This window comes from Salminus brasiliensis, chromosome 1 (genome assembly GCF_030463535.1).
Source record: "Salminus brasiliensis chromosome 1, fSalBra1.hap2, whole genome shotgun sequence".
Classification (NCBI taxonomy): Eukaryota; Metazoa; Chordata; class Actinopteri; order Characiformes; family Bryconidae; genus Salminus; species Salminus brasiliensis.
In genome coordinates, this window is record NC_132878.1 from 78,934,802 (window position 1) to 78,961,529 (window position 26,728).

At 42.9% G+C, this 26,728-nt stretch overlaps 1 protein-coding gene across 8 annotated transcripts in view; it reads right to left on the minus strand.

Moving 5' to 3' along the window:
- Nucleotides 1-26,330, minus strand: part of cnksr2a (connector enhancer of kinase suppressor of Ras 2a) — a 157,369-nt gene extending 131,039 nt beyond the window's left edge. For all 8 annotated transcript variants that reach the window (XM_072690210.1, XM_072690198.1, XM_072690195.1 and 5 more), the window contains exon 1: nucleotides 25,780-26,330. In XM_072690210.1, coding sequence (XP_072546311.1) covers nucleotides 25,780-25,843 — 64 coding nt within the window. In that variant the 5' untranslated portion in view covers nucleotides 25,844-26,330. The remainder of the gene's footprint in view (nucleotides 1-25,779) is intronic.
- Between the last annotated feature and the right edge of the window lie 398 nt (nucleotides 26,331-26,728).

Consider the following 26,728-nt stretch of genomic DNA (forward strand, 5'->3'; position numbering starts at 1 on the left):
TTTTTTCTACTCTTGTAAAGATGCCATTTCGAAGATCTGTGGTTTTTGTATGACAATCCCAATTCATAAATTATTTTTTTTTGTAGACGCTTTTAAATGAAGCACAGTACTTAAATACAAATACCTTTAAATCATCAGATATAAGATATAAGTTATAATGTCAGATAACATCAATATGATATCATGATTCAACCTACTTTTAAATATGCTCCCCCCACAGTCTAATCAAACAGCTATCAAGACTCTCTTTTAATATGTTGCCTTCTTAAAACTGATCCAAATAAAGTTTTGGAGTGTAAACCAGGTGGGGAAATTGGACAGACAAACTCTGCATGAAGCTCTGAGTCATTGCTGCTCTCCCGATCAATGCATTCTGCCTCATCAGCAACTCTCTGTCCAAGGCAGCGCGCAGCATCCAGGCTAAAAACAAACACCAAATTTTACCAGCGCCATGCTGCCTTAAAATGCACTCATCATCATTATTTGTGATTACTTTAGAAACGCACTTCACTGGAGAAACTTTGTGCCACCGTAATTTATGTGCAACTTTGTGCCAGTCAGTAATGGAATCATAATTTAAAGGGCTCCTACCACAAAACACTGACTTATAGTTTGAGACACTTTAAACTGAAACATTCTGTATACTGCACTTCCATATACTTGCTGCAAAAAATAACATCCAACACAGTTTTAAATCCGTCATGGTTGTGATTTCACAACCAGGAACATATTTACGTATGACTCATCGAGCCTTTAAGCTGTTTAGACTACCCATGAATATCAATGAATAAGAGCGTTTCAGCCTGGACTGCTTTTTGGGCAAGGTTCAATATATCACAGCCAATCAGAGCAGTTATTTACACATATCAGCCTTAAAGTTCCCATCTCATGCCGTCAAAACATGCCATCAGCAGACAGAGTCCAAAAGAGCAGAATTGGCCTCTAAGGGGTGGCTCGAATGACACCTCCTCCTCACGTCACTGCTAGTGTGATGTTGATCAGCACAGGCGTCTGTTAGCTGTTGTATCAGAGCTGAGGAGCAGCGATTTCCTCCGGCAGGTTATAAAGAGGTGGTGGCTGGTGGTGTGTCGGAGGAGACATGGGCTAGTCTTCACCCTCCTAGTGTTGGTGGCATTGCTAGTGATTGGGAAAGTTCATATGAACTTGAATCGGGTAATTGACTTTTCGAATTGAATGGAAAATAGAGTAAAATGAAAAATCAAACTTGTATGCACATAGTTCCTCAAAGCTCCAAACACCCCATTCATTCCCCAGTCCATATACACACACTACACAGTCAGTGTTGAATTCATCATGGATGTCGTGTCACAATGCATGACCATATTCTGTTCACAGCAGCTTAGCTTTAAGTTACAAGGAGAGTTTCAGTCCTGGTTGCTTTCTGAATGTAGTACAGTAAAACGCAGCCAATCAGAACAGAGGTCATTTACATATGTCAACCTTAAAGTGCCCACACACTGGAAAACTGGATTTTCTTCGCTTTTTGGATTTTGACTAAAGTTCTAAACATACCATTCCTTTCCCAGTCCATATATACAAACTAAACAGCCAGTGAAGCACAGTGCAGCCAATCAGAACAAATTCAATTTGCATACATCATCCTTCAAGTGGCAATTTCATGGAAAACTGTTTTCTGTGTTTTCTGGAAATAAAAGAGTCTGTAGTCCATAGCTTCACTGTAAACAGCCAGTTAGGAATTCATTATGGTTGTGATGTCATGATCTATCGTGCCTCATAAGATACAAGGCAGCCAATCAGAACAGAGGCCAGTGATTTTTTTTTTCAGTAAAACAACCCATCCATCCATTCATCTTCTTCCTGGTCAGGGTTGTTGTAGGTCCAGACAGGACAGGACGTAACACACACCCATGTACTCACACCTAGGGTCAATTTAGCATAGCCAATTAACCTACTATGTGCATTTCTGGGAGGCGGGAGGAAACCGGACTACCTGTGAAGACAGTGGAGCGAGGAATGAGCCCCTGGAGCTGTGAGAAACACCGCCACCGTGCCACCCTGCACCCAACCCAGCCCATTTAATTATTAAAAAATAAAGAGAGGAGCCCTGATGGTATACATGGCTGTCATGGGACAAATACTTCAGGGTCTTCATTGGGTCCCTTAAACAAATGCTGCACTAGTACCTCCTGTCCAGCACACTTAGAGTCTGAGCTCATACTCTGAGCTCATGCTGTATCCTAAACGCAATAAGAAATGATTTTTGCACGGCCTCCAGGTACTGCACGCCTCAGAAAAGTGCTCGAAAGCACACATAAATCAAACTAATGAAGCTACTGTCACTTTGCACAAGGCTAAGAGTGCGGCTAAATTAATGTGTGCGTAATACTAGAGTTTGAGAAGGCAGGAGGCCCGAGAGTTAGATGGCAAGAGAGAGAGAAAGAGAGAGAGAGAGAGAGAAAGAGAGAGAGAGAGAGAGAGAGAGAGAGAGAGAGAGAGAGAGAGGGAATGAGCAAAAGAGAAACAGGGGGAGGGAGTGATCCTAATTTGGCCCTGCAGTTTCATAAAAGACATCAGTCAGTGTGCCACAACTGTGTTAGGCACGCACAAATGCAGTAACACACACACATACTACTCCATTACTGCACATACACGCACATACACACAGTCGGTCGCAGTCGCAGAGCATACACACTGACAGACGGCATTTGTCAGCCCTTGGCATTCTTGTCAGTCTGTTTAATGCCTCCATATCTCCACCAAACGCCCACTGCAACTGTTCACCCAGCATAAGGCATGTCACAGACCCTTGCAGAGTGTGCACACGTGTGTGTGTGTGTGTGTGTGTAGCCATTATTGGAGCTCATCCTTGCAGTCTAATCTGGTCTCCAATAGTCAGCCATTTTTGGAAAAGATGAGAATGAGGGTCTAAACTGCATCCATTAAACCGGAGATTAGCTGCAGAACTGATAACACACGCAGCTCCACGTTCAAGGCTGTCCCCAAATAATGCTCAGCTTTCTGACTAATGGCCGCTTCGGGTGTTAGGCCATTACTCTGTTTGCCTACTGAGGCTTAATTCAATGTTTGTGTTACACTGCTGATGATCAGTGGCTTTATGGTGATTAGTGTCTTCTGTTAATGCCACATGTGTGTGTGTGTGTGTGTGTGTAGTGGGTCGTTAAGAATGTGTTAATTGGCTGTTAATTGTGACTGGTAGCTTCGCAAGTGCAGGCACTCTGAGTGAAGGGGGTTCTCCTGAGAGAGAGAGACAGAAAGTAGTAAGAGTGAGAGAGAGTGAAATGAAAAAAGAGAGTGAGAGAGTGTGGAAAGTGTAAAGGAAAGAAGAGGGGGGAGACAAAAGTGTGGAGAGAGAGAGAAAGAGAGAGACTTAAAGCAGAGCGAGGGCCACGGAAGAGAAGATGTCAGTGTTAAGAAAAGAGGACAGAGAGAAGATGAGAGAGTTATAGATTATAAGAAAGAGAGAGAGAGAGAGAGAGAGAGAGAGAGAGAGAGAGAGAGAGAGAGAGAGAAGAGTCAAAGAGAGAACAAAGTCAAAGAGAGGGATATATATATATATATATATATATAGAGAGAGAGAGAGAGAGAGAGAGAAACCTAACAGAAACAGAAGTAGGGAGAAAGAAATAGGAAGTGAGGGAGAAAGAGAGAGAGATGGGGGAGAGAGAGAGAGAGTGTCAAAGTGTAAAAAAAATAAAAGAAGAGACACAAAACAAAAGAGAGAGAGTGAGATTGAAATGGTAAAAGAAAGGAGATAGAGAGAAAAGAGAGGGTTAAAAGCTAGAAGAAAGAGAAGGAGAGAGTGGAAGAGAGAGAGGGGGAGAGAGAGAGAGAGAGTCAAGCTGTAAAATAAAGAGAGAGAGAGAGAGAGAGAGAGAGAGAGATAGAGAGAGAGAGAGAGAGAGAGAGAGAGAGAGAGAGAGAGAGAGAAAGAGAGACCCTGTGAAAGTGCAGTGTTAATCTGCATCATTTATCACTGTCAGTGCCACTGGTATCCCAATTTACAGCATACAGATCAGGAGACGGAGAAAAGACATAAAGGAAGCAAATAAACTCTCATTCTCTCTCTCCCTTTCTCCCTCTCTATCCTTCTCTCTCTCTCTCTACCTATCTCGCTCTCACACACACACATACACATACACACACTGAAAGGAAACTCTGCTGAAGAACTCTGTCATCTGGGACTAAATGCCCCCTACTCCTGGCCAAGCAGTGTGAGATTAATTCATCTCTGTGGTGGATTATTAACGCACCCGGGACATAAATTACTGCTCACAGAGTCTTAAACACGGCCTCTCTCCACATGCACACACACACACACACAGACACACACTTAAATAATAAATATATTCACTTTGCTACAGAGCATTATTTATACTAAATAACAGGACAATTGGGCAATGTGATGACAGGTTATCGTTATTGTGATAAATTCTCTGAGTATATCCTGGCAATCGTCAGCACATCTAGAACACTGACCGACTGCAGGTATCATAAAACACACAGATTTAAATCAGAGAGTCTATAAACAACAACCACCTCCTACACCACCAACCAGTACTGGCATAGACTAACAGTTAGCTCACTGGATGCAGGTAAATTACACAATTACACAATTCTCATCATCGTTTTCAGTTATTACAAATAAAACATAGTGTGATTTTCACTTAAACAAAGACATACACTATATGGACAAAAGTATCGGGACACCTGCAAATTCACTGTTTCTTCCAAAATCAAGGGTATTAAAACCATCCTACATTATCCTGTTTCAGTAACTGTATCTACTATCCAGGGACAGTAGATTCCTACTAGATTTTGTAGCATTGCTGTGAGGATGTAATTGCATTCAGCAACAAGAGTGTAAGTGAGCTCAAGATGTTGGATGATCACCATTCCACCTCAACCTCAACTCATCCCAAAAGTATTGGATGGAGCACCAACCAGCATTCCAGTGTTCCACTGCTCCACAGCTCTATAAGGAGGGGGGGGGGGGGGGGGCATTATATCCCTCTAGCCCACACTTGCAACTAGAAATAGAGCCATTAGGTTCATGTTTATCTGATCCAGAGAGTCCTATTCGGTCAGCAGTGCTCTTCTATAGGGACTACATAAGCTGTGTGTGTGCATTTGCACATCTGTGTCAGCAATGCGTGTAACAGTACAAAATAGCACTTTGATGTTGTCTTTGAATGATGTGTCTTAGCCTCCCATTGTTGAGCTCTCCACCACCGCACAGAACCACACCCCCTAACCCGCCCTCTCTACTGTACTTGCAATGACCTCAGTGTGTGCTACACAAATAAACGTGCCTTGCCTTGTCCTGTCATTTACTCCACAGCCCATTTTGGGGTGATGTATTGTATATATATATATATATATATATATATATATATATATATATATATATATATATATATATATATATATAATGACCACTGCTCTGATCAGACGGGCTGTCTCATAGAAGGGGGTGGAATTGGGGGTGTGGTTCTGTGTGGTGGTGCAGAGCTCAAATATGTATAAACCTGGGAGTTCTGCACTGGGTCCACTGTCATCCTGCTGATGCGCAAAGGGTTGTGAGGCAACCTTCTGGCAACCTTCTGAAGTCCACGGCCATCTTTCTTTTTTTTTTTTTTTTGCTTTACTGACATTCAGAGAGATACTGTTCTCCTTGCACCAGAACTCAAGCTGCCTCACCTCATCTCTGTAGGCTCCTTCATCTCATTTTTGGAGACGAGCCCCACAGCTGTCGTGTGTCTTCGGCAAACCTGATGATGTGATTGCTGTGATGTAATCCCACAATTAAAGGATAAAGGTGCACGTATTCGTCACTGTACAGTGTGGACTGTACAGCGAAATGTGTCCTCCGCATTTAACCCATCTGGTAGTGAACACACACTCACACACACGTGTTAGGGGCAGTGAGTACACACACACACCCAGAGCGGTGGGCAGCCAACTCCAGCGCCCGGGGAGCAGAGAGGGTAAAGGGCCTTGCTCAAGGGCCCAACAGTGGCAGCTTGCCGAGCCCGGGAATCGAACCCACAACCCTGTTATCGATATCCCGGCGCTCTAACCGCTGAGCCACCACTGCCCACAAATTGTGTCCCAGTGAGCGACCTTTCAAAAGGTTGGTCTAGTTGGATATTTGAAGCAGAGCCTGGAAGTGCCTTTCTTGAGCTGCTCCAGGTCCATTTAACGGCCACTGTTCTGGAGAGCTACCTATGGCTCCTACCCACCACCACTATGTAGATGGTTGCCGTGGCGACAGACTAAAAGCCCCAAGTGCCCGAGCTGAGCTGAAGGGAAACCCTAGAAGTGCGCTTGAACCCTGCTATTAGCGAGGGCTTTCTTGTATGGACACAAAAAGCCGGAACCAGAAGCCCCGCTAGCCCCGCTATTACTCGCGCCCACGCACACACCCCGCACAGCACACAAAGAGAGGCCTAACATACCTGTGAATTGGCCGAGAACTCCCACACATACACACTGTGGGTCATAAGACCACCCATGACCTCTACAGACCCCCCATGATGTAACAGAAACAGTGTATCCGTGTGTGTGTGTGACAGAAAGGTTAGTGAACTCTGGTCAAGTGTGTTGTTGAATTGAATGCTCTCTAATCAGCGACTGATTAGGTGGGCAAACAGCTTAAAGGTGAAACTCTAGAGTTCCGCTCATCAATGGAGGGAAAAAACACAGGTGACCAGGCGTCTGGTAGCTGATGTTACATCTTCCGAGTGTGTTTTGCTGTCCAAGGATCTTGTTAAAAATGGTGACTGGATTTATGTGACTCAATGGAAACACATGCTAGCCTTCACCCTCTCAGCACTGGTAGCATGGGGGAGTTTTAGCTACTGGGCGGAAATGAGTGATGTCTATGAAAATGGTGTGAAATGTGGGTTAAAAGATATGTGTTAATCAGGATAAAAATACTTTTTAGACTCTCTGTTAAGCTTAGTCCTGCATCCAGCTCAGCTTTCTATCCAGCTCGGTTCTCCATTCAGCTCGGTTCTCCATCCAGCTCAGCTTTCTGTTCAGCTCGGTTCTCCATTCAGCTCAGCTTTCTGTTCAGCTCGGTTCTCCATCCAGCTCAGCTTTCTGTTCAGCTTGGTTCTCCATTCAGCTCAGCTTTCTGTTCAGCTTGGTTCTCCATTCAGCTCAGCTTTCTGTCCAGCTCGGTTCTCCATTCTGCTCAGCTTTCTGTTCAGCTCGGTTCTCCATTCAGCTCAGCTTTCTGTTCAGCTCGGTTCTCCATCCAGCTCAGCTTTCTGTTCAGCTCGGTTCTCCATCCAGCTCAGCTTTCTGTCCAGCTCGGTTCTCCATTCAGCTCAGCTTTCTGTTCAGCTTGGTTCTCCATTCAGCTCAGCTTTCTGTCCAGCTCGGTTCTCCATTCAGCTCAGCTTTCTGTTCAGCTCGGTTCTCCATTCAGCTCAGCTTTCTGTCCAGCTCGGTTCTCCATTCAGCTCAGCTTTCTGTTCAGCTCGGTTCTCCATTCAGCTCAGCTTTCTGTCCAGCTCGGTTCTCCATTCAGCTCAGCTTTCTGTTCAGCTTGGTTCTCCATTCAGCTCAGCTTTCTGTCCAGCTCGGTTCTCCATTCAGCTCTGTTCTCCATTCAGCTCAGTTCTCCATTCAGCTCAGCTTTCTGTTCAGCTGGGTTCTCCATTCAGCTCGGTTCTCGATCCAGCTCAGCTTTCTGTTCAGCTCGGTTCTCCATTCAGCTCGGTTCTCCATCCAGCTCAGCTTTCTGTTCAGCTCGTTTCTCCATTCAGCTCAGCTTTCTGTCCAGCTCGGTTCTCCATTCAGCTCAATTCTCCATTGAGCTCAGCTTTCCGTCCGACTCGGTTTTCCATTTAGCTTGCCGTCCAGCACGGTTCACCATTCAGCTCAGCTTTCTGTCCAGCACAGTTCTCCATTCAGCTCAGCTTTCCATCCAGCTCGGTTCTCTGTTCGGCTTGGCTCTCCAATTCAGCTGAGTTCTCTATTCAGCTCTGTTTGGCTTGGTTCTCACTTCAGCTTGGCTTTCCATTCAGACTGGTTCTCTAGTGGACTTGGTTCTCTGTTTAAAGTTCCTAAGAATTCCAGCCTTTGCAAAAAAAAACTTCCCACAGGATTCATGATGTGAAAATATAGGTAATTCCTGCAGGAACAATGTGAAGGACATTTTAGCAGGAATATAACCCCACAGGATCCTCAGGAGTTTCTCATTTTCCTGTAGGATTTATGAAGGAATCCCACCAGACTACTGTCAAAGAAACACAGCAATATCCAAGTCGTGCAGACCTGAGTCCTGCAGGAATTTAAACCTTTAAGGAGGAATTGTGATGGAGTCCGGCAGGAATTATGATGGCGTTAGAAACACCTGCAGACAGGAGTTAAACAGGCAATAATTATCCTTCAGAAGTCCTGCAAGACTTAAACCTTCTTAATCTGGGTGCTCTTGTAGGCAATTCCTTTAGAGTTTAGTAGTTACTCATTGATTGGTGCATACTGAATAACTGTATTATTGAAGTCTGCGTAACAAGTACATTAGTTTCATAGTCATGGTTCTGCAAAAAAAGACGTGGTTCATTGGCCAAGACAAATTGGGTCTCCAGAGTTTGCTTCTTTAGTTTAGAACAGGAACCATGAAGCTAATGTAGTAAACGAACACCAGGAGTCGACAGTCATTCCAAGCTTTTTCCATGAATACAATATACGGACAAAAGTAACGGGGCACCTGCTCATTAATCGTTTTCCCCAAAATCAACAGTGTATTTGATTGCATTCAGCAACAAAAGGTCAGGATGTTGGATGATTCCCAACCCACCCCACCTCATCACCAACTCCTTGACTTATCCCAAAAGTAATGGATGGAGCTCCATCATTCCAGAGAGCACAGTTCCACTGCTCCACAGCTCAATGCTGAGGGCCTTTATAACCCTCTAGCCCACACCTGACATAAGGCATGGTGCTGACAGGTTCACGTCTATCTGCTCCAGAGAGTCCTATTGGTAATTCTTCTCTACAGGGACTAGATAAGGGTATGTCTGACTTGAGCCGATATGTGACTTAAGCAGACATGTTAGGCTGTGTTCTCTTGTGCAAAGTACCTCTGACTGGGCCATTCGTGCAGTGAGTCAGTGAATGAGTTCTGATCAGGCTTTTAAAGCCTTTTGCTAGGCAGTAAGAAACTGCTTTAGTGATACTGGTTTAGGTGGTAGCAGATTGCGAATGCTTTAAAACTGCAGTAGTAGTACAGAGTTTGATACTAAGCAATGGATAAAACAGACCGTTGTTCTTCTGTACATACATGGTATCTTCATTTGAGAGCTGTGTGTCACCCCCCTCCATATGCCGCTCTGTTTAAAACATCGAAATATCACCCGGCCCTAAATGACTATTGACTTCTAGTGTGTGTTTGCAGCATTAGCCTTGCAGTTCAGTGTATTTAAAAGACCAACATCTCCAGGGAGCCAAAATAAGAGTGCTGTATCAACAGCAGGTCAGCCTAATTATTAGAAGTGTGTTCTGTCCAACACAGTTTTTGCACCCCGCTAATGTAAAAAAAAGCTGACTTGATGAGAGGACCCTATTACAACCAGCTCATCTGTTTTTATGCCAGCTATAAAAACGAGGGTGGCATTACTGTAATATTTGCTGAGCAAAGTGTCGGCCTATTGCTTTCTGGATATCTTGTCTGTATCAAGCTGATGTGCTTTGTTGCATTTCCAGGCTTTATGAAGTACCGCTGACAGCCTTGCGTATCTCTTAGCATTAAAATGTGAAGCCAGTACAGTACAGTGTCCCTAGTCTGCTGCGTGTTCCATGCATGTGTGTGTGTGTGTATGTGTGTATTTGTACCAGTTTGTTGGATGGATCTCTCCATACTGCAGAGAGCTGTACCTCTGTGCCCGCTTCTATAGAATGACTCAGCGCTGACTCACACCCTTTACACCCACTAACCGCACATAAACACACTTTTACACACTTTCACAGGAGGGAAAAGTCGCCCAGAGCCAAAAGCCTCACACCCACACAGCCGCCCGACAACGCAGCAGCTCAGGCCACAGCACCGTGTGTGTGCTTGCGTGATTGTGTGTGTGTGTGTGTTTGAGAGAAAAGTGTGTGCGTTCATTAATATGCAGAAGTCTTTCAGCCTCTCATTCCCCTATCCATTTCTCTATTTCAGCAGCAGCGAGAAGTGAATTGGAAAATTCCACTTAAGCACAAGCACTGTTACTTCAGAGAGAATCGACTTAATTAGAAGTTAAATTGCTAGCTGAGAACTTGGATGTGGTCATTTTCAGGAGAGAAAGGAGCACTGAACATCTCTGCTCAAGTAAGTGTACAGCTATTGCTACTGCTAATACTACACTGGAACACAAGAAAGCATTCATGAATACAACTCATGCTAACTGGTCATGCTGGTCACGGTGGTCGACTATGCTGGTCATACTGATTGGCCATTGGGGTGATAATGGACAACCAGTTTGCTCATGCTGGTTGACCAGGTTGATCAAGCTTGGCCATAGCGGTTGTCGAGGCCGGTCAGACTGATCTTGTTTGTAAACCATTAAACAAAAAATAATAATAACCAATCACTATTGGTCTATATGTACCTGCATCTACATGCAACCAATTGGTCAAAATGAATGTATTTATTTCATTTGTAAGACACAAGTTGAAATGAAAGGAGGTGATTTGGTCACATCAGCTGGATATAGATTCAGGATATTTATTAGTGTTAATAAGGTTAATAAGTAAATGTTTATGTATTAATATTCCTTAACACAGTTGCATGATTTCAGAAGTGTTTAACTTGCTCCCATAGTCCTACAACTTAGGACTACTTGAAGCCGCATGAACCCAACATCTTAACCATGGTGGTCTTAACCATGGTGGTCCTCTTTTCTTGACAATCAAAATATGGTCACCCTCTATTAATGTACATATTCTAAATTAGCCAGCTAACGAGCACACGCAGTAGAACGCATAAGTGAACACTAGGTTCAACAAAGTCAACAAAGTCAATATGACTCATGCTAACTGGTCATGCTGGTCATGGTGGTTAACTATGCTGGTCATACTGATTGGCCATTGGGGTGATAATGGACAACCAGTTTGCTCATGCTGGTTGACCAGGTTGGTCAAGCTTGGCCATAGCGGTTGTCGAGGCCGGTCAGATTGATCTTGTTTGTAAACCAGCTAAACTATTAAACCATTAAACAAAAAAATAACCTATTTAACTTGCTCCCACAGTCCTACAACTTAGGACTACTTGAAGCCCCATAAACCCAACATCTTAACCATGGTGGAAGTCTTCTTTTCTTGACAACCAAAATATGATCCCCCTCTATTAATGTACAAATTCTACATTAGCCAGCTAACGAACAGATAAGAGAGCAATAGGATCAACCTAGGACCTATCAGTCCTGTTATGCTTGTTATTTTTGAAATAAAACTGTGGTAAAAAAAATAGTGGTATAAAAAGTGGTAAAATAGTCAAAGGCAAAAGCTACAAACATCATATTACTGTTTGAGTACCTTACTGTCAAAAAACTCGTTTTCTCTCACATGCTGTTAAATTTAGCATGAGAGATGTAAGAAAAAAAAACAATAACATAAGAATTATTACTTTATTTAGGTTTAGGTAACAGATTTGACTTTAAATGACCATTCTTTATTTAAATGACTGTTGAAAGACATTAGCTGCCTCCTATTAATGTTTCCCTACATGTGAGAATACAGATCACTACATAGGAACAGAATTCAACAAGGTAGTAAACGATTTGGGACACCTTGGGACAAAACGTTGTGTGTGAGTTCACTGCTGTGCAACAGCAGAGTGAGTCACACAAGCAATCTGAGTGTTGGTCTTCCTTAGAGAAGCTGCACACGAATCTTACAACCTGACAACGCAATGAATTAAGGATATTCCATGTCAGCTGGTGTACATGGTTCAACATATTGTGGTGCATTTTGGGATTGTTACAGTGCACTGTAAAGTCTGCATGTTTTCAGACAAACAAATACAAAATTGTAAAATCCCAAATTAGAATCACAATCTTAAAAGGACTGTTACAAGGAAAGCAAACTACAAGTAATCTAATTATCTTCACATCTTTATTCAGCTGATCTGTGGTCAGCACATGCAACTTCTTTTCTGACTAGAACTTTCTTAGAGACTATAAAACGTAGTGCAAGCCTGGCTTAGGGAAAAAAAAAAACATTTTTATGAGTTTTTGATGGTGACTACAAGTACAAACACACACCCTTTCTAGAGCCTGCCCTGTCCACATTCACCGGGTCATTCGAAATATAATATTCTATTCATGTGTTCCCATAGGACACACCCAGGAGACAAGCCAGGAATACTTAAAATATCCAGCCTGGAGACAAGAGGGGCATGTTTGTGTGCGCATGTGAGGGTGTGTGTATGTATGTGTGAGCAACACGAGTAGAGGCCGAGGGCGCAGGCAAGGTGCACAGTCATTATCCTGTGAGCATCACCCACTTCAGTGAGGAAGAAAACAAATCTGATTGCAAAAAGCAGCTAATGCACCTTCATACATCACAATCAATTATAGCGGCAGAGCTGCTGGGGGAAAAAGCCCTGCCTTTATGCTGCCTTTCATCTTTCAGTCACAGCGTTTAAGCCGCCGCTGCTGTGACTGCTGCTGCTTACTGCCTTCTTTTTGGTAAAGAGTTTAGGCAGAACAACCAACCGGAATAAACAAGTAGAGACTTCGGGGGCGGAAGGGGTATGGGGGGTGGGGGTGGGGGGTGTTTGTGTGAAGGGGTTTGAAGCGCAAATGCATTAGAGCTTAAACTGACTGCCAGCCTACGTGCAGACGACTGTCTCTATCAATCCAGAGTTGACACTGCCATTATACAGAGGCGCTTCTCTTAATGGGGTTGGTGCTCCCCCAGTTTAATATTAAAACAAGAGAGAAAGTGGCGACAGCAAATTGGAATCTGGATGCTGGGGGGCTGCTCCTGCATCACGTCTTCCTCTGAAGATCCTCAGCTATCCAACTGGGCTTCAACTAGCACTGGGCTCTATTTGTCATTGATCTAACATGCGCCACACACAGGCTACTACACCCATTAATTGCCGCCATCAATATTGTAAATGTCAGCAATAGAGATGTCGATATACAGTCGGAACTGATTAGTGATCTTTCTAAGCTGCCAGGTGGATACGTTCTTGTCACAGACAACAGCCTATAAAAAACGGCTGCAGCTTCTTCGAAGTTCTTCGAAGAAGATCATTAGTTGATCTTCTGACAGCCTGTGGTGTGACCAGCCAGATCCAAAAGGCTCAGAAATGTATTTGAATAGTCATGCTTTACATAACTAACAAAAGATGACAAAAAAATGGGATGTGCTAAATGGCAGAGCACCAAGGCTGCAGGTCAGAAAAGCTGACCATGCTGGAGAGGTTATCTCAGGACAAAGAATAGGAACCACTTTCACAGAAGTGAATCTCTGCCAAAGCCGCCTCCCAGCGGCCTATAAAAGCACCTCGGGCCAGTTGCACTGCAAACCCACAGATCCTGCTTCTATTTCGAACCAGTTACTCCACCCGCATTTCCACTGGCTTGACTGGAGACTCAAAGCTTTCAGGACTGGGCTTGTTGATAGGCCTGTCAAAATAACTGTTTTTTTTTCCTTTGAGCTATTTATTGGACCAGAAATAACTGTGATAAATGATCAAATGTCATTCTAAGACCATTTAATGGCACTGATATGATGATATTACAATAATGTAATAATGCAATTATACTTTTTAAAGAGCAATGCACATTTAATTAATAATTGTATGAATTAATAACACCATTATTAGTTTGTTTAATTAATTTAATAATTAAAAAAAATTTTGTTTTGGGAGGTCTTTTTTGACAGTTCATTATGTCTGTCAAAGTGTAGCATTTTTTTTTTCAGTGGCAGCATCGCTTTGGCTATATAGCGAGTAATGCCATCTGTAAGCATGTGCCATTTTGTACCTGATCTGAAACCAAGCATATTCTAGTAATAATTTTTTATTTGCCATAAAAATTCACAAAACTTAGTGGGGCAGTGTGAGATAACCAGTCTTTTAATAGTCTCTTTTGCCTTTAAAAGTCCAGTTGTGTGCCCAAGGCTTACCGCATAGCAACACAGCTTCACCTGTTGCAGTCCGCTCTGTGTGTATGCCGGTGTCATTACTGATGCGTTGGTCATTGCGTTAGTGCACTGCACTCTTTTTCTACACGATGGATGTCGCTGCTACTCACAGACTCAGGCTCTGTCTCCAACAATATTGGTAACCTTTACTTTTTGTGTAAACAAACATGCAAGATAACAAAATGGACAATATGGTCAGCAACAATATTAAGGTAAAAATGATGGCAAAAGACCCAGTTGAAAATAGTGATCATGCATACTAATGTAACTGTGACCAGTCTGCAACCAGAAATCTCCAGTTCATTTATGTACTTGGTTCATAATTTTTTCCAAATCGTTTATGTTTAAACTCATGCAATGCTTGTTGAGAGACTGCAGAAAACTGACATACGGTAACGCATATCATGTTTCATGTCTTATCATGTCTCATTGCCGTATTGCCCATATTGGTGACCAAGGTGCACATCAGATGACGCAGGAGAGACTGCGGCAATGTGGCTGTGTAGCACTTAATTGGAGCTTAAGCTCTAAGTCAGTGATCTAATCCAGGGGAGATGCACTCTCTCTCTCTCTCTCTCTCTGACACACACACACACACACACACACAAGAATTCTTTCACTTAGTCGCCAACTGTTGCATTCCAGCGTCTATAGGATTAAAGCACATTTGCTCAGCATCAAGTTATAGCACACACATAAATGTGTTACACAACTGCTGTCTGAGGAAGTGAATGTGACGAGTGCAAGCAGAAGTGCCACGGTTTGGCGGCTGCTCATGGTGTATGAGGGTTACCTCACCATAGACCTTTTCAAAACACTGATTAAAAGGCCTTTCTGTTTAAATGAGTACTTGTCAGGCAGTTTTAGCTGTGATATCCCTGCCCTTGACTGAGTGAACTTCACTGCTTGTCAGTAATATCCCAAACGTCTGCTACTAAACACACAGAAAACATGGCAGTATTGGCCTCAAAGGAAGTCTACACCCACAATCATATCTGATCTAGTTCGACTTTGTAGATGAACCACATTTTGTCTAACATTTTGTCAGTTTGCATAACTGGTGACTGCGAAATACATTAGAATATGACAGATTTACCCATTTATGTATGCTAATTTGTGTGGCGCTCTTAATTTCCTCATACAGACTTTATTAAAGGTTTTACACAAGGACCTACTTTTCTCCTCAAAGATTTACATGTTCTTGTTATGATTCCTTTTAATTCTCTTCTTTGTGATTTGTGGTTTGTTGTGCCAGGCGCAAGAAAAAGTGCTTCATTTTTGTAAAATGAAAAAATCATTGAAAGTCTACAGTGATCATTTTGTGGCACTGGATTACCAGGGGCTTGTATGAAACTGGGGCTGTCACTGCAATGGATCCCTACTCCCTCACCCCCCCTACCCTACATTATCAACATGCATCAGGCTGAGCCATGTTTAAAGCTCTGTACACACAAACTGAATTCAGGTTAGTAAAAACAGTGCGCTGTTCACCGTTATGTGGCTTAGAAACAAGCTATGATGTTTACTCTAAATTATGAGTGTATTGTGGGAGATCATAGCACTCTCAAAATAAACCACACTCAAATTCCTATTTTATAGGAGAACTCGCAAAGGCCCTGGGTGTTCCCCACTGCTAATTAGGGTGATGGTATGTGTTTTGGGAGGCAGCCTGCGTCTGTGTTGTTGACTGAAGGATAAATCAGTGGTATCTGTTGATATATCTATATGGGGTCTCTCACATTTTAACATTGGTTAGGACTAAGGTTAGAGCTGAAAATGATTTCTGCGAATGTAAGGTTAATAATAAGGATGTCCTGATCCAGTCATTTTGCCCCCTGATCGAATCTGAGTCTGCTAATGCTGAGCATCAGCCGATACCAAGCCAATCCAATTTGTGGCTGTACAAATAATACAGGCACACAGTTTAGATAAGTTGAGCTACTCATTAAAGTAGAAGAAATTAAAAGTAAAATACCTTTATTTTTAGTAACAGTTTCTATAATTAAACATTTTGGGCTGATTGATTTAGTTTAGTAAAGACTTTTCTTAAAATTATGCTATTGTGCTATGATTGGGATTTCTCCAGCGTGTATGACCGTTAGTAAACCCTTCACTTGGTTCTGAATGAGCTCTTCAGTGCTAGTTTAAAAGCACAGAAAGCCATGCGGTTCTCCCGCTGGTAAAACAGAGTTTTATAAAGTTTTAGATGTCATGGTCTGTTTTCATGTTTCAATGGAAAATAGCTCCACAATGCAGTCTCTAAACTCTTTTATTTATATTCAGAGAACATCTGCACTGCTGCTTGTTAATGGTACCTTGAGGACACCAGGTGGCACTATGAACATTTGTGGTTAAAATAAAGCCTCAGAACTGGGTTGAAATTAAAGGAGCCAATACCTGATCCATCAAAATATGACGTTCCTAGTTATACCAGCTTATCCAGGTTTTCTGATCCGAAGTAAAGGTGGAACCTTTATATTGGCCAGTCGCATCGACCAAACTATTATTTTATCAGCCCCTTCGTTTTTTGCATTTGTGTGTGTGTGTGTGATTCTGTGCATCCTCCACTCTATCGGAGCAGCATGAACGTCTTGGCGCTCCTCTAAATCATGGCAGGTCTCCTGGGCCTCTGTGCTAACACACCCCCCCTAAATGTATCTCACCCCCCAAAACAGAGGCTCCACTTCTCTCTTCTCCTCCACATGAATATTAATCAGCCCTCCTCTACCGCCGCTGAGAAGTTCAGAGGCACGACAACAAAAAGCGGAGGAAAAAGAGTGGAGGAAAAGAATGCTCTCCCACCCTCGTGAGCTCCAAACCCACACACAGAAAAAAAACACAGTTCTAACAGTTCTCGTTCAGCAAGGAGCCTCTGGACCACAGGAGAGGACCCACAGCTTCACTCTCTCCCTAGAGCTTCAGCTTCCTCTCTATCCATCTCTTTATCTCCCTCCTCTCTCTATCCTTAGCCTCTTCTTTCCTTTTTCTATCAGTTCTCTCTCTCTTGCCTGTTTACTATCTTCATTTGTTCCCTCTCTCTCTCTTCTAGCACTACTTCCACCATCTCTTTCACTCCTTTGACTTATTTTCTCTCTCTGTCCTTTTTCTCTCTTCCTTCCTTTACTTCTCTCCCTCTCTTGCTTTGTCCCACTATGCCAAAATATCTGATGTCATTTGGGAGCGTGTTTATTATTATTATTTTTTGGTTATTTTCATCCAAAACAGCCTGCCTAACCATCTCCATCGCCTCAGGCTTTCTTCTCTTTCATACCGTATCTTGGCATTGCTTTCCCCTCGTTCCCTTCTGCTCACTCACTTCTGTCTCCCTCGTTTGACTTGAGGGATTTATTCATCATCGTCTGACGTGATGGTCTGATCACCAGCGCAGACGTGGGTCCAGTTCTCCTCATGGATCTGATGAGAGCACATCATTTCTAGGGCAGGCCGATACAACTGGATATCGATAGCGATTGACAAGTAACTCGACATATAAGTGCACTTTCATACCAGGACTGTTGAATTGGTTTTGTGAAAGAAATAACCTATAAACCTTGATTTAAACTGAAAGCTAAAGGTCACAGAAACATGTCTTCTCTGCCTGGTCAGGACTGTGTGAGCGTTTCAGACCACACCATGTTTTACAGTGGTGTAGTGAACAAGATATAAACGACCCTACAGCAGCCGTTTGTTTTTATTTTGTGTGTTTGTTTTTATTTTGTGTGTTTGTTTTTAATTTTTTTTTATTTTGTGTCAGAACTTGTATCGAATTACAAAGGTTAGTTTAGTTCCTATAGTTACCGTGATGTTGGTGCACACTGCAAGTAGGAATCGGATCAATCATGTAAACACTGGCCCACACTTATCAAACCTCTCATGGTACACAATGCTGATCTGGAAACAGTTTATGTCCTTTTAGATGGCAGTCAGTTCAAATTCCTACTCATGCTGCCTGTCATCGTGCTGCACAATTGGCCTTGCTCTTTCCGGATGGGTAGATGGTTCTCTTGCTCTCTCTCCCCACATCACTACAGTGCGATGCTGGCCAGCATGGGCGCCTGTTAACTGATGCATCAAAGCTGGGTACCTGGTGCTCTCCTCCGAGCACGTTGGTTGCCAAGTTACGTTGCATCAGCTACAGGTCGAAAAGAGGCAGTGGCTGGTTGCGCATGTGTTGGAGGAGGCATGTGTCACACTCCCAGTGTCGGGAGCATTATATGCGATTGAGGAGAGTACTAATGAGTGGGTTGGATAATTGGTTATCCCCAATTCCTTCCCTAGAGGAACTGGGGAGGAAAACTGAGTAAAAACTCAAAAATATTGATAAATATGGGCTACTGTTTTTTGGGGTTTTTTTTTTGCTAAAGTGTTCCACAGTGACTAAATGACTATGATAAATGACAAATAATTAAAGTACTGTTAGTGACTGTCTAACAAACTATGCTGAAAGAAGCCTGACTGATTAGTCAATTAATTTAAAAATGTTAGCAGTCGTTAGTTGCAGCCCTAAAAGTAAAGTGCTTTTTTATTGCCATTAAACATATGCACTTGTACAGTTCAATGAAATTCCTCAGCTTCTTGAAGCAGGGCCTATCATTGGCTGCTTAGTGTACATGGGTATCAAACCACAACCCTGTGATTAATAACCCAGCACTCCTACCCATGAATGTGAAGCTCATCTGTGTTGTTATTAGACAAATATGACCTTAAAATTTAGCACAAAACCTGGAGGAATTCCTGTTTAAGGCTGTACTGAAAATGTAACCTGTCCCAAATCATTGCCTTTCTGTTCTCATCTGACTTAGCACAGCATCCTCCTTCTGACTGACTCATCTTCCCTCGCCTGCCTTGCCTCTGTCCATGTTCAAGTACCTATTAATTGCTAAATGCAGATAAGCCCATGTCTTTTAAGAGCATGATAGCTTGGCTGTTGGGGGAACTTGTAGTGTCTTCCTTTGAGCATTTGTCAAAGCTGCAGAAAAAAATGAAAAGAAGCATCCAGGGGGAGCGGACAAATCCATGGAACATTTACGAACGCTCCACAGTTATCACGAGCGAATGAGTTCCCTCCACCCCAGGCAACCTTTATACTGAGAGGACCCACGTAGCATTTCTAGCGCCAGCACCGCTTTAATCACGCTGGTTAAGTAATGCCATGGAGGGTACTGGCGGAGTGTAAATGTGTAGGCCTGCGGGTGTACGCGGAGCACAGTGATCCATCGAGCACACACCGGCTGTCTGACTCACTCACTCCAACCCATCATGAGCCACAGAATGCAACTTGTTCCAAGCCTCATGTAACAATGCCCCCCGCTCCACACACACACACACACACACACACACTTTGAAGACGCTCTCTGAAATGAGCTGTTCATCAGCGTCATCATGTCTCTCAATATATGATAGCCAAGCCTGCCTTATTCGGTCTAAGCTGCAGAAGGCTTTTATCTATATAAGGTCTACAACTGATGTGAGCTGTGCAACTGTTGCTAGGGCGAACAAGCATTACAGAACACATCAACTTAATGAGAATATGCAGCCCACAACTTCAAAGGTGTTGCTCCAGACCACAGATCGGACTGAGTCACACTGAGATCTAAAGAAATTGTAGGCCATGCAAACACCTTCAGTTCTTCGTTATGTTCCTTAAACCATTCCCAAACAGTGTTTGTAGTGTAGCAGGGCGCATTATCCTGCTGAAGGAGGTCCAAACAATATTTAGGTTGTTGGCATTTACCAAATTGACATCCAGATGAATGCCCAGGCCCAGCAGAATGTTGCCAAAGAAGCCCTGTCAGTTCATCCCAGATGGGTAGCCTATGTTGACCTCATGCACAGATGAGCCTTTGGTGATATCTATGAGATCCATTGCCTGCAAAGTATTTGCATCCAAGTGTTGTAAATTCTTATTATATTTACATTTTTTTGGTTTTGATTGAGGGACTATTCAAATAATGTCCAGCAGCAATTAAAGTCCAGCAGTTATTCTTTACACTCTTTTGACAACAAACTGGACCTCAGATTACAACTGACTACACAACAGGAGGCAAGACTCTGCAACATTACATTGAATACAATGCTACTAAAACATTTCAACTAAATCTGTTTCACATCTCTCAGCTTCTTCAGTTCTTGCTACCTGTAGTACTTTTTCTTTTTTTAATTTATCCCCTATCCTATTTATTGTTTAGTGAAATTTTCCTTTAGTTTAATACTATAAATAATCTGTGTTCTGTGTTTTTGTTACTTGTCATATGTGTTGCTCTCACCAAGACAAATTCCTTGTATGTGTAACATACTTGGTGAAATAAAGAGATTCTGATTCTGATTCGTCATTTAGCTAAACAAGCTACTTTTAACCAATGTACTAGACTCTGTACTTGTTGGAGCCACACAAGTATAACACTTGCAACAAAACCCCTTAAAGGCTCGTTTACCCACATACTTCTATGCATCCTTTGTGTTGGTATGGAAGTTAAGCAATACATTTGGTAGAGGGCAGTGGCAGCGGTGGAGGAAGTTGTGATAATATATTTACCACAAAAAAGATGAAAGAGGCAGCGGTGTATATGTTTGTAACTGGTGTAAAAAAGTTCCACTATAAGTTTCTTTTCCGCCATAGTTTCTACTTAGTTGTGTCCACATGGTCGTGTTTCGATTGAACTATTGGCTACTCTGCCTCTGTGATTTCCAGTGGTAATGCTCCGTTCTGTCCTAATCCGTAAGCTTTCACAGAATGTGTGCAAATACGGACAAAATTAACGCATGAATGAGTGCGGACAGAAGGCTCCGTCCGTATGCGTATTCATATTTAACGTTGAGCATAAGTGGGCCTTCAAAAGAAATGCAACCAATAAATCAGATGAATCATTATGTCGCTTTTTTGTTGTGTAAAAAATACTCGTTAACAATAGCATGGTGGAACATTTGGCATTGTCATTTCCAACCTGGCAAAATTTTTAGGTTTAATTTGTTATTGTGTAGAATTAGACATTTTAAAAGTATTTATGGATGGAGTATGTATAGGCCACTTTGAAAGTAGGTGAATGATGTGGGTGAATGATGAGTGGCTCAGCGATCAAATGCAATGCAACTATAGACCTGGGGGTTGCACATTTGAATCCCGAGCCATGCCTCTTTGCCATTAGCAGCTGAGTCTGCGAGAGCACAATTGGCCATGCTCTCTCCAGGTGGGTAGATGGTGCTTTCCTCCCTCATCACTCTTAAAACGACGTTAGCCAGCACAAGTGTCCTTTAGCTGATGCTCCTTCGAGCATGTTGACAAGCACACACACATACTCACACACATAGTCCCTGAACCACTGAAGTGTGTATGCCTGGCTCCAACCGTCAACTCAACTGTCAACAACTGTCACAGTCTCTCTCACCTGTTTCTTAAAGATGCTGTAGCAGTAGTGACCACACACACAGAGACAACATGCAGAGTGTATGGAGACTACAGCAACAGTTATGACAAATGTAAAAATGTAAAAAAATGTATTCCAAGTCATTTTGGAGCATTTCTATTGGTCCATTCATCGATTTAAATTCTAAAAACAACAAACATGGAGATTAAAGATTACAGGGAATTTTACACAGAGAAAAGCCAACAAATTAAGAGTCACTATCTAAACTACCTGTAATGCAAAACTATCATAGGTAAAGAAAGTTTTAAATCACGGCCTGCTGACTTTAACTATTGGACAACAAGCCATGGTACTGGCGGCGCGTCAGTATTACACATTCACTGCTAAAGCAAACCCTGAGGAATATCCGCTTGTTCATTGTTAGTTTCCCATTAAGAACATAAGGTGACAAAGGAAGGCTCCAAACAGTTCTGTGCATATTTGAAAGACCAGTCTCATCTTGCATTATTGCATTATGATTAGGCAATATGAATAATTGATCAGACAGGGGAATTCTATGAAATGCTCTCCATTACCTTTCCTCATATGCTAAAAAGAAAGGGGACAAATTAGGTTCACAGGTCAGATAAATCCATAGTCCAACTGCACTTAACTGATGGTACATGCATTTAGACAAGCCAGTTGTTTAATATTTTCAAAAGGAGTTGATACACGATATATTCTAAAGTCTCTAGACTCGTCCAACAACGTTTCCAAAAAAAGTTATTAATAGGCAGTTTCTTCTGCCTTTGCTGCAGTTACACTACTTTTCTTAGAAGGCATCACACTATTGGAGCATTGTTATAAGGTATCGACTGCATTCAGCAACAAAAACATTAGTATGGTCAGGTACTGATGTTGGGTGATTAGTTTTGGCACCCCAAGTTGTTGTAGCTCCATCACTTGCTGGAGGGGAGCTTTATACCATTCTGGACAACTCTTAGTATTGAGCATGGTGAACTAATGCTGCTCCTCCAGAGCGTCCCCATTCTATTGCCACTGCTTTTCTATGGACATTCAGTAAGCTTTGTGTTTGCACAGTTTGCACCAAAAGATTGAATTGAATAATTAGAAACGGTGTCTGGATACTTTTAGACATACGCTGTGTGACATACTGAAGGATTTACTTCTTAACTTAATACACAATACAGCACTAACTAACATTAACAAACCTACGTCCAAGTGGATGCTGGTGCTCTTTGAGTAACATTTCACTGACAAATTCACAACCAAGGGAAAACAATCAAACAAATCAACACTCTGTAACTAAATTACAATTCGTTTTAGCGATTATTTCAGCTGTGTTTTTACACATAGATAAGTTATGTTTCTAGTTAAGACAAGCTGTTTGACTCCCTAATGTGGTGATGGGCTATCAGAAAGACGGCCGGAACAAGCCAGATAGCTAACAGATCTATGTTTACTCACAACTCACAAGCCTAGCTACTGTATATCGGTCTCTGTCAGTTATGTGTGTTTATTGTGTTTAAAGTCACAACGCACCATTTCTGAGGTATTCTTACAGTGAGTGGTGCTAAATTGGGACGTTGGCCTAGGACTGTTCTTTGGATAAATATGGATTTACAGCATTTAGCAGACGCTCTTATCCAGAGCGACTTACAAAAGTGCTTCGCTATTTACTCAAGAATAACTACTAAACACAAGTCAATATGGAGACCATAGTACTCTAATATTCGTCCAAGTACTCTCAAAAGAGGTGGGTCTTTAGTCTGCGTTTGAAGACAGCGAGTGACTCTGCTGTTCAGACACCCAGGAGAAGTTCGTTCCACCACTTTGGTGCCAGGACAGAAAACAGCCTGGACACTTGTCTTCCATGGATTTTAAGAGATGGCGGGTCAAGCCGAGCCATACTTGAAGCTCAAATGGCTCTTGCTGCAGATCGGCTTTTGACCATTGCAAGTATGTAGAGGCTGGTCTGTTCTTGGCTTTGTAGGCCAGAGTCAGGGTTTTGAATGTGACGGCCACAGGAAGCCAGTGAAGAGAACCCAGCGATGGAGTGACATGGCTGAATTTAGGAACGTTGAAGACGACCCGTGCTGCTGCATTCTGGATATGTTGCAGGGGCCTGATGGTGCACAGAGGGAGACCAGCCAGAGGAGAGTTGCAGTAGTCAGGTCAGGAGACTGAACGAGCACCTGGGCGGCCTCTCTAGAGAGGAAGAATTCGCCAGGTGTTGTACAGGAGAAATCTGCATGAACGAGTTACATTTGCATCAACTTGAGAACAATAACTGATCATCCATGACTACACCTGTTTTTGCTGTCCTGTGTGGATGTCTGTTTTCTAGCATGGCTAATACAAACAACTCATGGATATAAGGTTAACATAAGCTGCTTCAGAGGACAGAAGACCCGCACAACAAGCAACACGATCGTCACACAAATTCACATGTAAAAAGAAGCTAATCTGAGTTGACCACAAAATAGCACTGACCACAGAATACCTCAATAATGGTGATGAACTCAAAATGCCTGTTGGTATTTGAAGTATTTAAAGTATGTGAACATCATCTGAAGTGTTGCAGAGTGTAATTAGTAGTATTTGTAATAGTTGGTATAGATGTCTGTTCTTTTAGTAGTTGACAGTTATGCAACGTGAGCATGCGAGACAAGAGGGACAGACAGGGATAGGTTATTTTTGTGCTAGAGAGTACTTTGCAAGTAATGAAGGGGAAGGCGGAGGTGTTGTACAGATCTGTAAATCGAGCATGTAAACTGATGAGTGAGACTAAGCGAGATGAGCGATGAGCGAGATGAGGAAGACAGATCGCAGTCTAAATTTTGTAATAAGAGTCATGAACATCTCAAAGTGTTTAGCTCTCTAGTCATGCCTGTAGCTTTTATCCATCCAGAAGTGTTCACAAACACACAGTGTGAATTCAGTATACTGTATATAATGCACTATTTCTCTAACAGCGGGCGCAGCAACAGTGCATGTGTCGATGAAAAGTGAAATCATGAGAAATCATGAATATCTCCCAGTGTTTTGCACTATACGCTGCTTACTCCTGCTAACCGTTATCCATAGTGTTCATTTAATCTATTTAGTGCGCTATTTCTCACACAAGGAGCGTTTCTGAATGCAGCAACAGTGTATATATATATATATAGACAAACAGTGCTACTTTTTATTTTAAACTGAAAGAGAATCATGAACATTTAGCACTCAGCTCTGCTGACTCCTACTAACCATTATCCATCCGGAAATGTCCACAAACACACAGAATAAACTCTGCCTACATAGTGCACTATTTCTTTAACAGTGAGTGTTTGCGGACGCAGCAACAGTGTGCATGTATGAATAAACAGCACCACTTTTTTTATTAACTGTAAAAAATCATGAACATTGTTTAGCGCCGTACGCTGCTCACTCCTGCTAACCAGTATTCACCCAGAAGTGTCCCAAAACGCTATATTTAGCGCATAATCAGTGTATATATAGTGGACTATTTCACTAAAAAAAGTGTTTGTAAATGTGAATGTGCACAGAAGAAAAGTGCTAGCCTTCTTTTACTATTTAACACTGAAACCAGTTCAATGAAATGCATATTTTTAGGTAAAAGCTGTGAGCTTTAAACCCCTCAGCTACTAATGATATCATCAGAGACGAGCTCGTGTCAGACTCTCTGTTATTGTGATGTAATAATGCCCACTCGCGTAGCCCCGCCCACCCCCGCTCTCAGAGCCGCTGCTCTTCCCTCATCGTCTAACGCTGCTTCTCTGCTTTCCTGTATAAACTTGTAGCTACTCTTTTCCCTTCAGGTGAGTGTGTTTCATATCATCTCTACAGCGTGTGTGTGATGATGGAGGTAAGCAGGCATTACTGCATCCAGTAAAGGCTCGGACAAAATAAAAGAGTCGTCACACTTGGACTGGAGGGTCTGATTAGCTGTGTGAATTTATCATGAGCACCAAACACCTGTTCGATTAACAGCTTTATCCTCACTTATTAAACTACAAAAAAAATCTATATTTTTGTGTATTCTCTGTATTTTCCTCTCTCTCTCTCTATTTGTACTGTGACTGAACTGAACAGTGTTTAAGCATAAAGGAGCATAGCCTTCAGTGGTAATCCTTAAGCTAACCAAAAATAAACAAGCCCAATTTTGGCGTTTCGCCCCGAATTCCTCCCCGCCACGGTGCACAGTTTTAGCCCCCCACCCAAAAAAAAAAAAAAAAAAAAAAAAAAAACACCACCTGCCTACCTTTCATCCAGTCCACCACTTGGCTGGGACTCCATTTGCTAACAGGTTCCATGACGAGGGCCATGGGGAAAGTTTCTGCACTCCTCTTCTCGGCGCTGAGGTGCAAGGGGATGAATGAATTTGGGGAGGCGGGGGGGCGAAAAGCCTTCCCCCCCTCTGTCCAGTCACGCTTGGCTCGAGGCTCGGGCGCTTCTCACGCGCACTGCCGCCGGCGTATCCCCGTGGGGGTGGGTCTCATCGTCTCCAGCCCGTCGTTCACGGGGGTTTTACGGTTCATGTCAGCGCGCGCCCGTTCACCCGTTTACCTGTTATGCATCCCCCCGTTAGGCGCCCGTTTATCCGTGGTCCCTCTTCTCCGCCCACCAAAGAAGGAACCGGTGTCTCCTGTTTTTCCCCGGTCAGCACATGCTCACAGCGCGCCGTTCATCCGTTCCCTCTCTCTCTCTCTCTCTCTCTCTGTGTCTCTCTCTCTCCGTTTCTCTCGTTGACTTTTCTCTTTTTTGCGCTGCTGCCCCACCGGCTGCAGTCCCTCTCTGCCTCTGCCGTTCCCTCCTCCGTCCGCGGTGAGAGCGCGTGGGGACCTCCCAAAAGACAAAAGCGCCCACTAGCGGCGGAAAAGGAGGGGAGGGGGGGGGCACAAGACAAGCTGGTGACGGCCACGGCGCGCGCGCGCTCTCTCTCCTCCCGTGGGCGGCGGTGCTGCAAAGTGAATTTGACTCAGTGCTTGATTATTTCCCGCGAGGATAACGGGCGCGCTCCCGGCGCCGGTTTTAATGAGGGCAGGAAGACTGAGCTGTTTTAAAGCCCAAAACTGAACTCTGTGATGGAATTAAGGTGGAGAGTGTTAACGGGCAGGGATGTGACGCGTCTACAAGCAAAAGTAATATTCTTAATAAGTCATGTGTATATTTTTATATTTAGATGCTTAACTGCCAAAAAGAGATAGTGG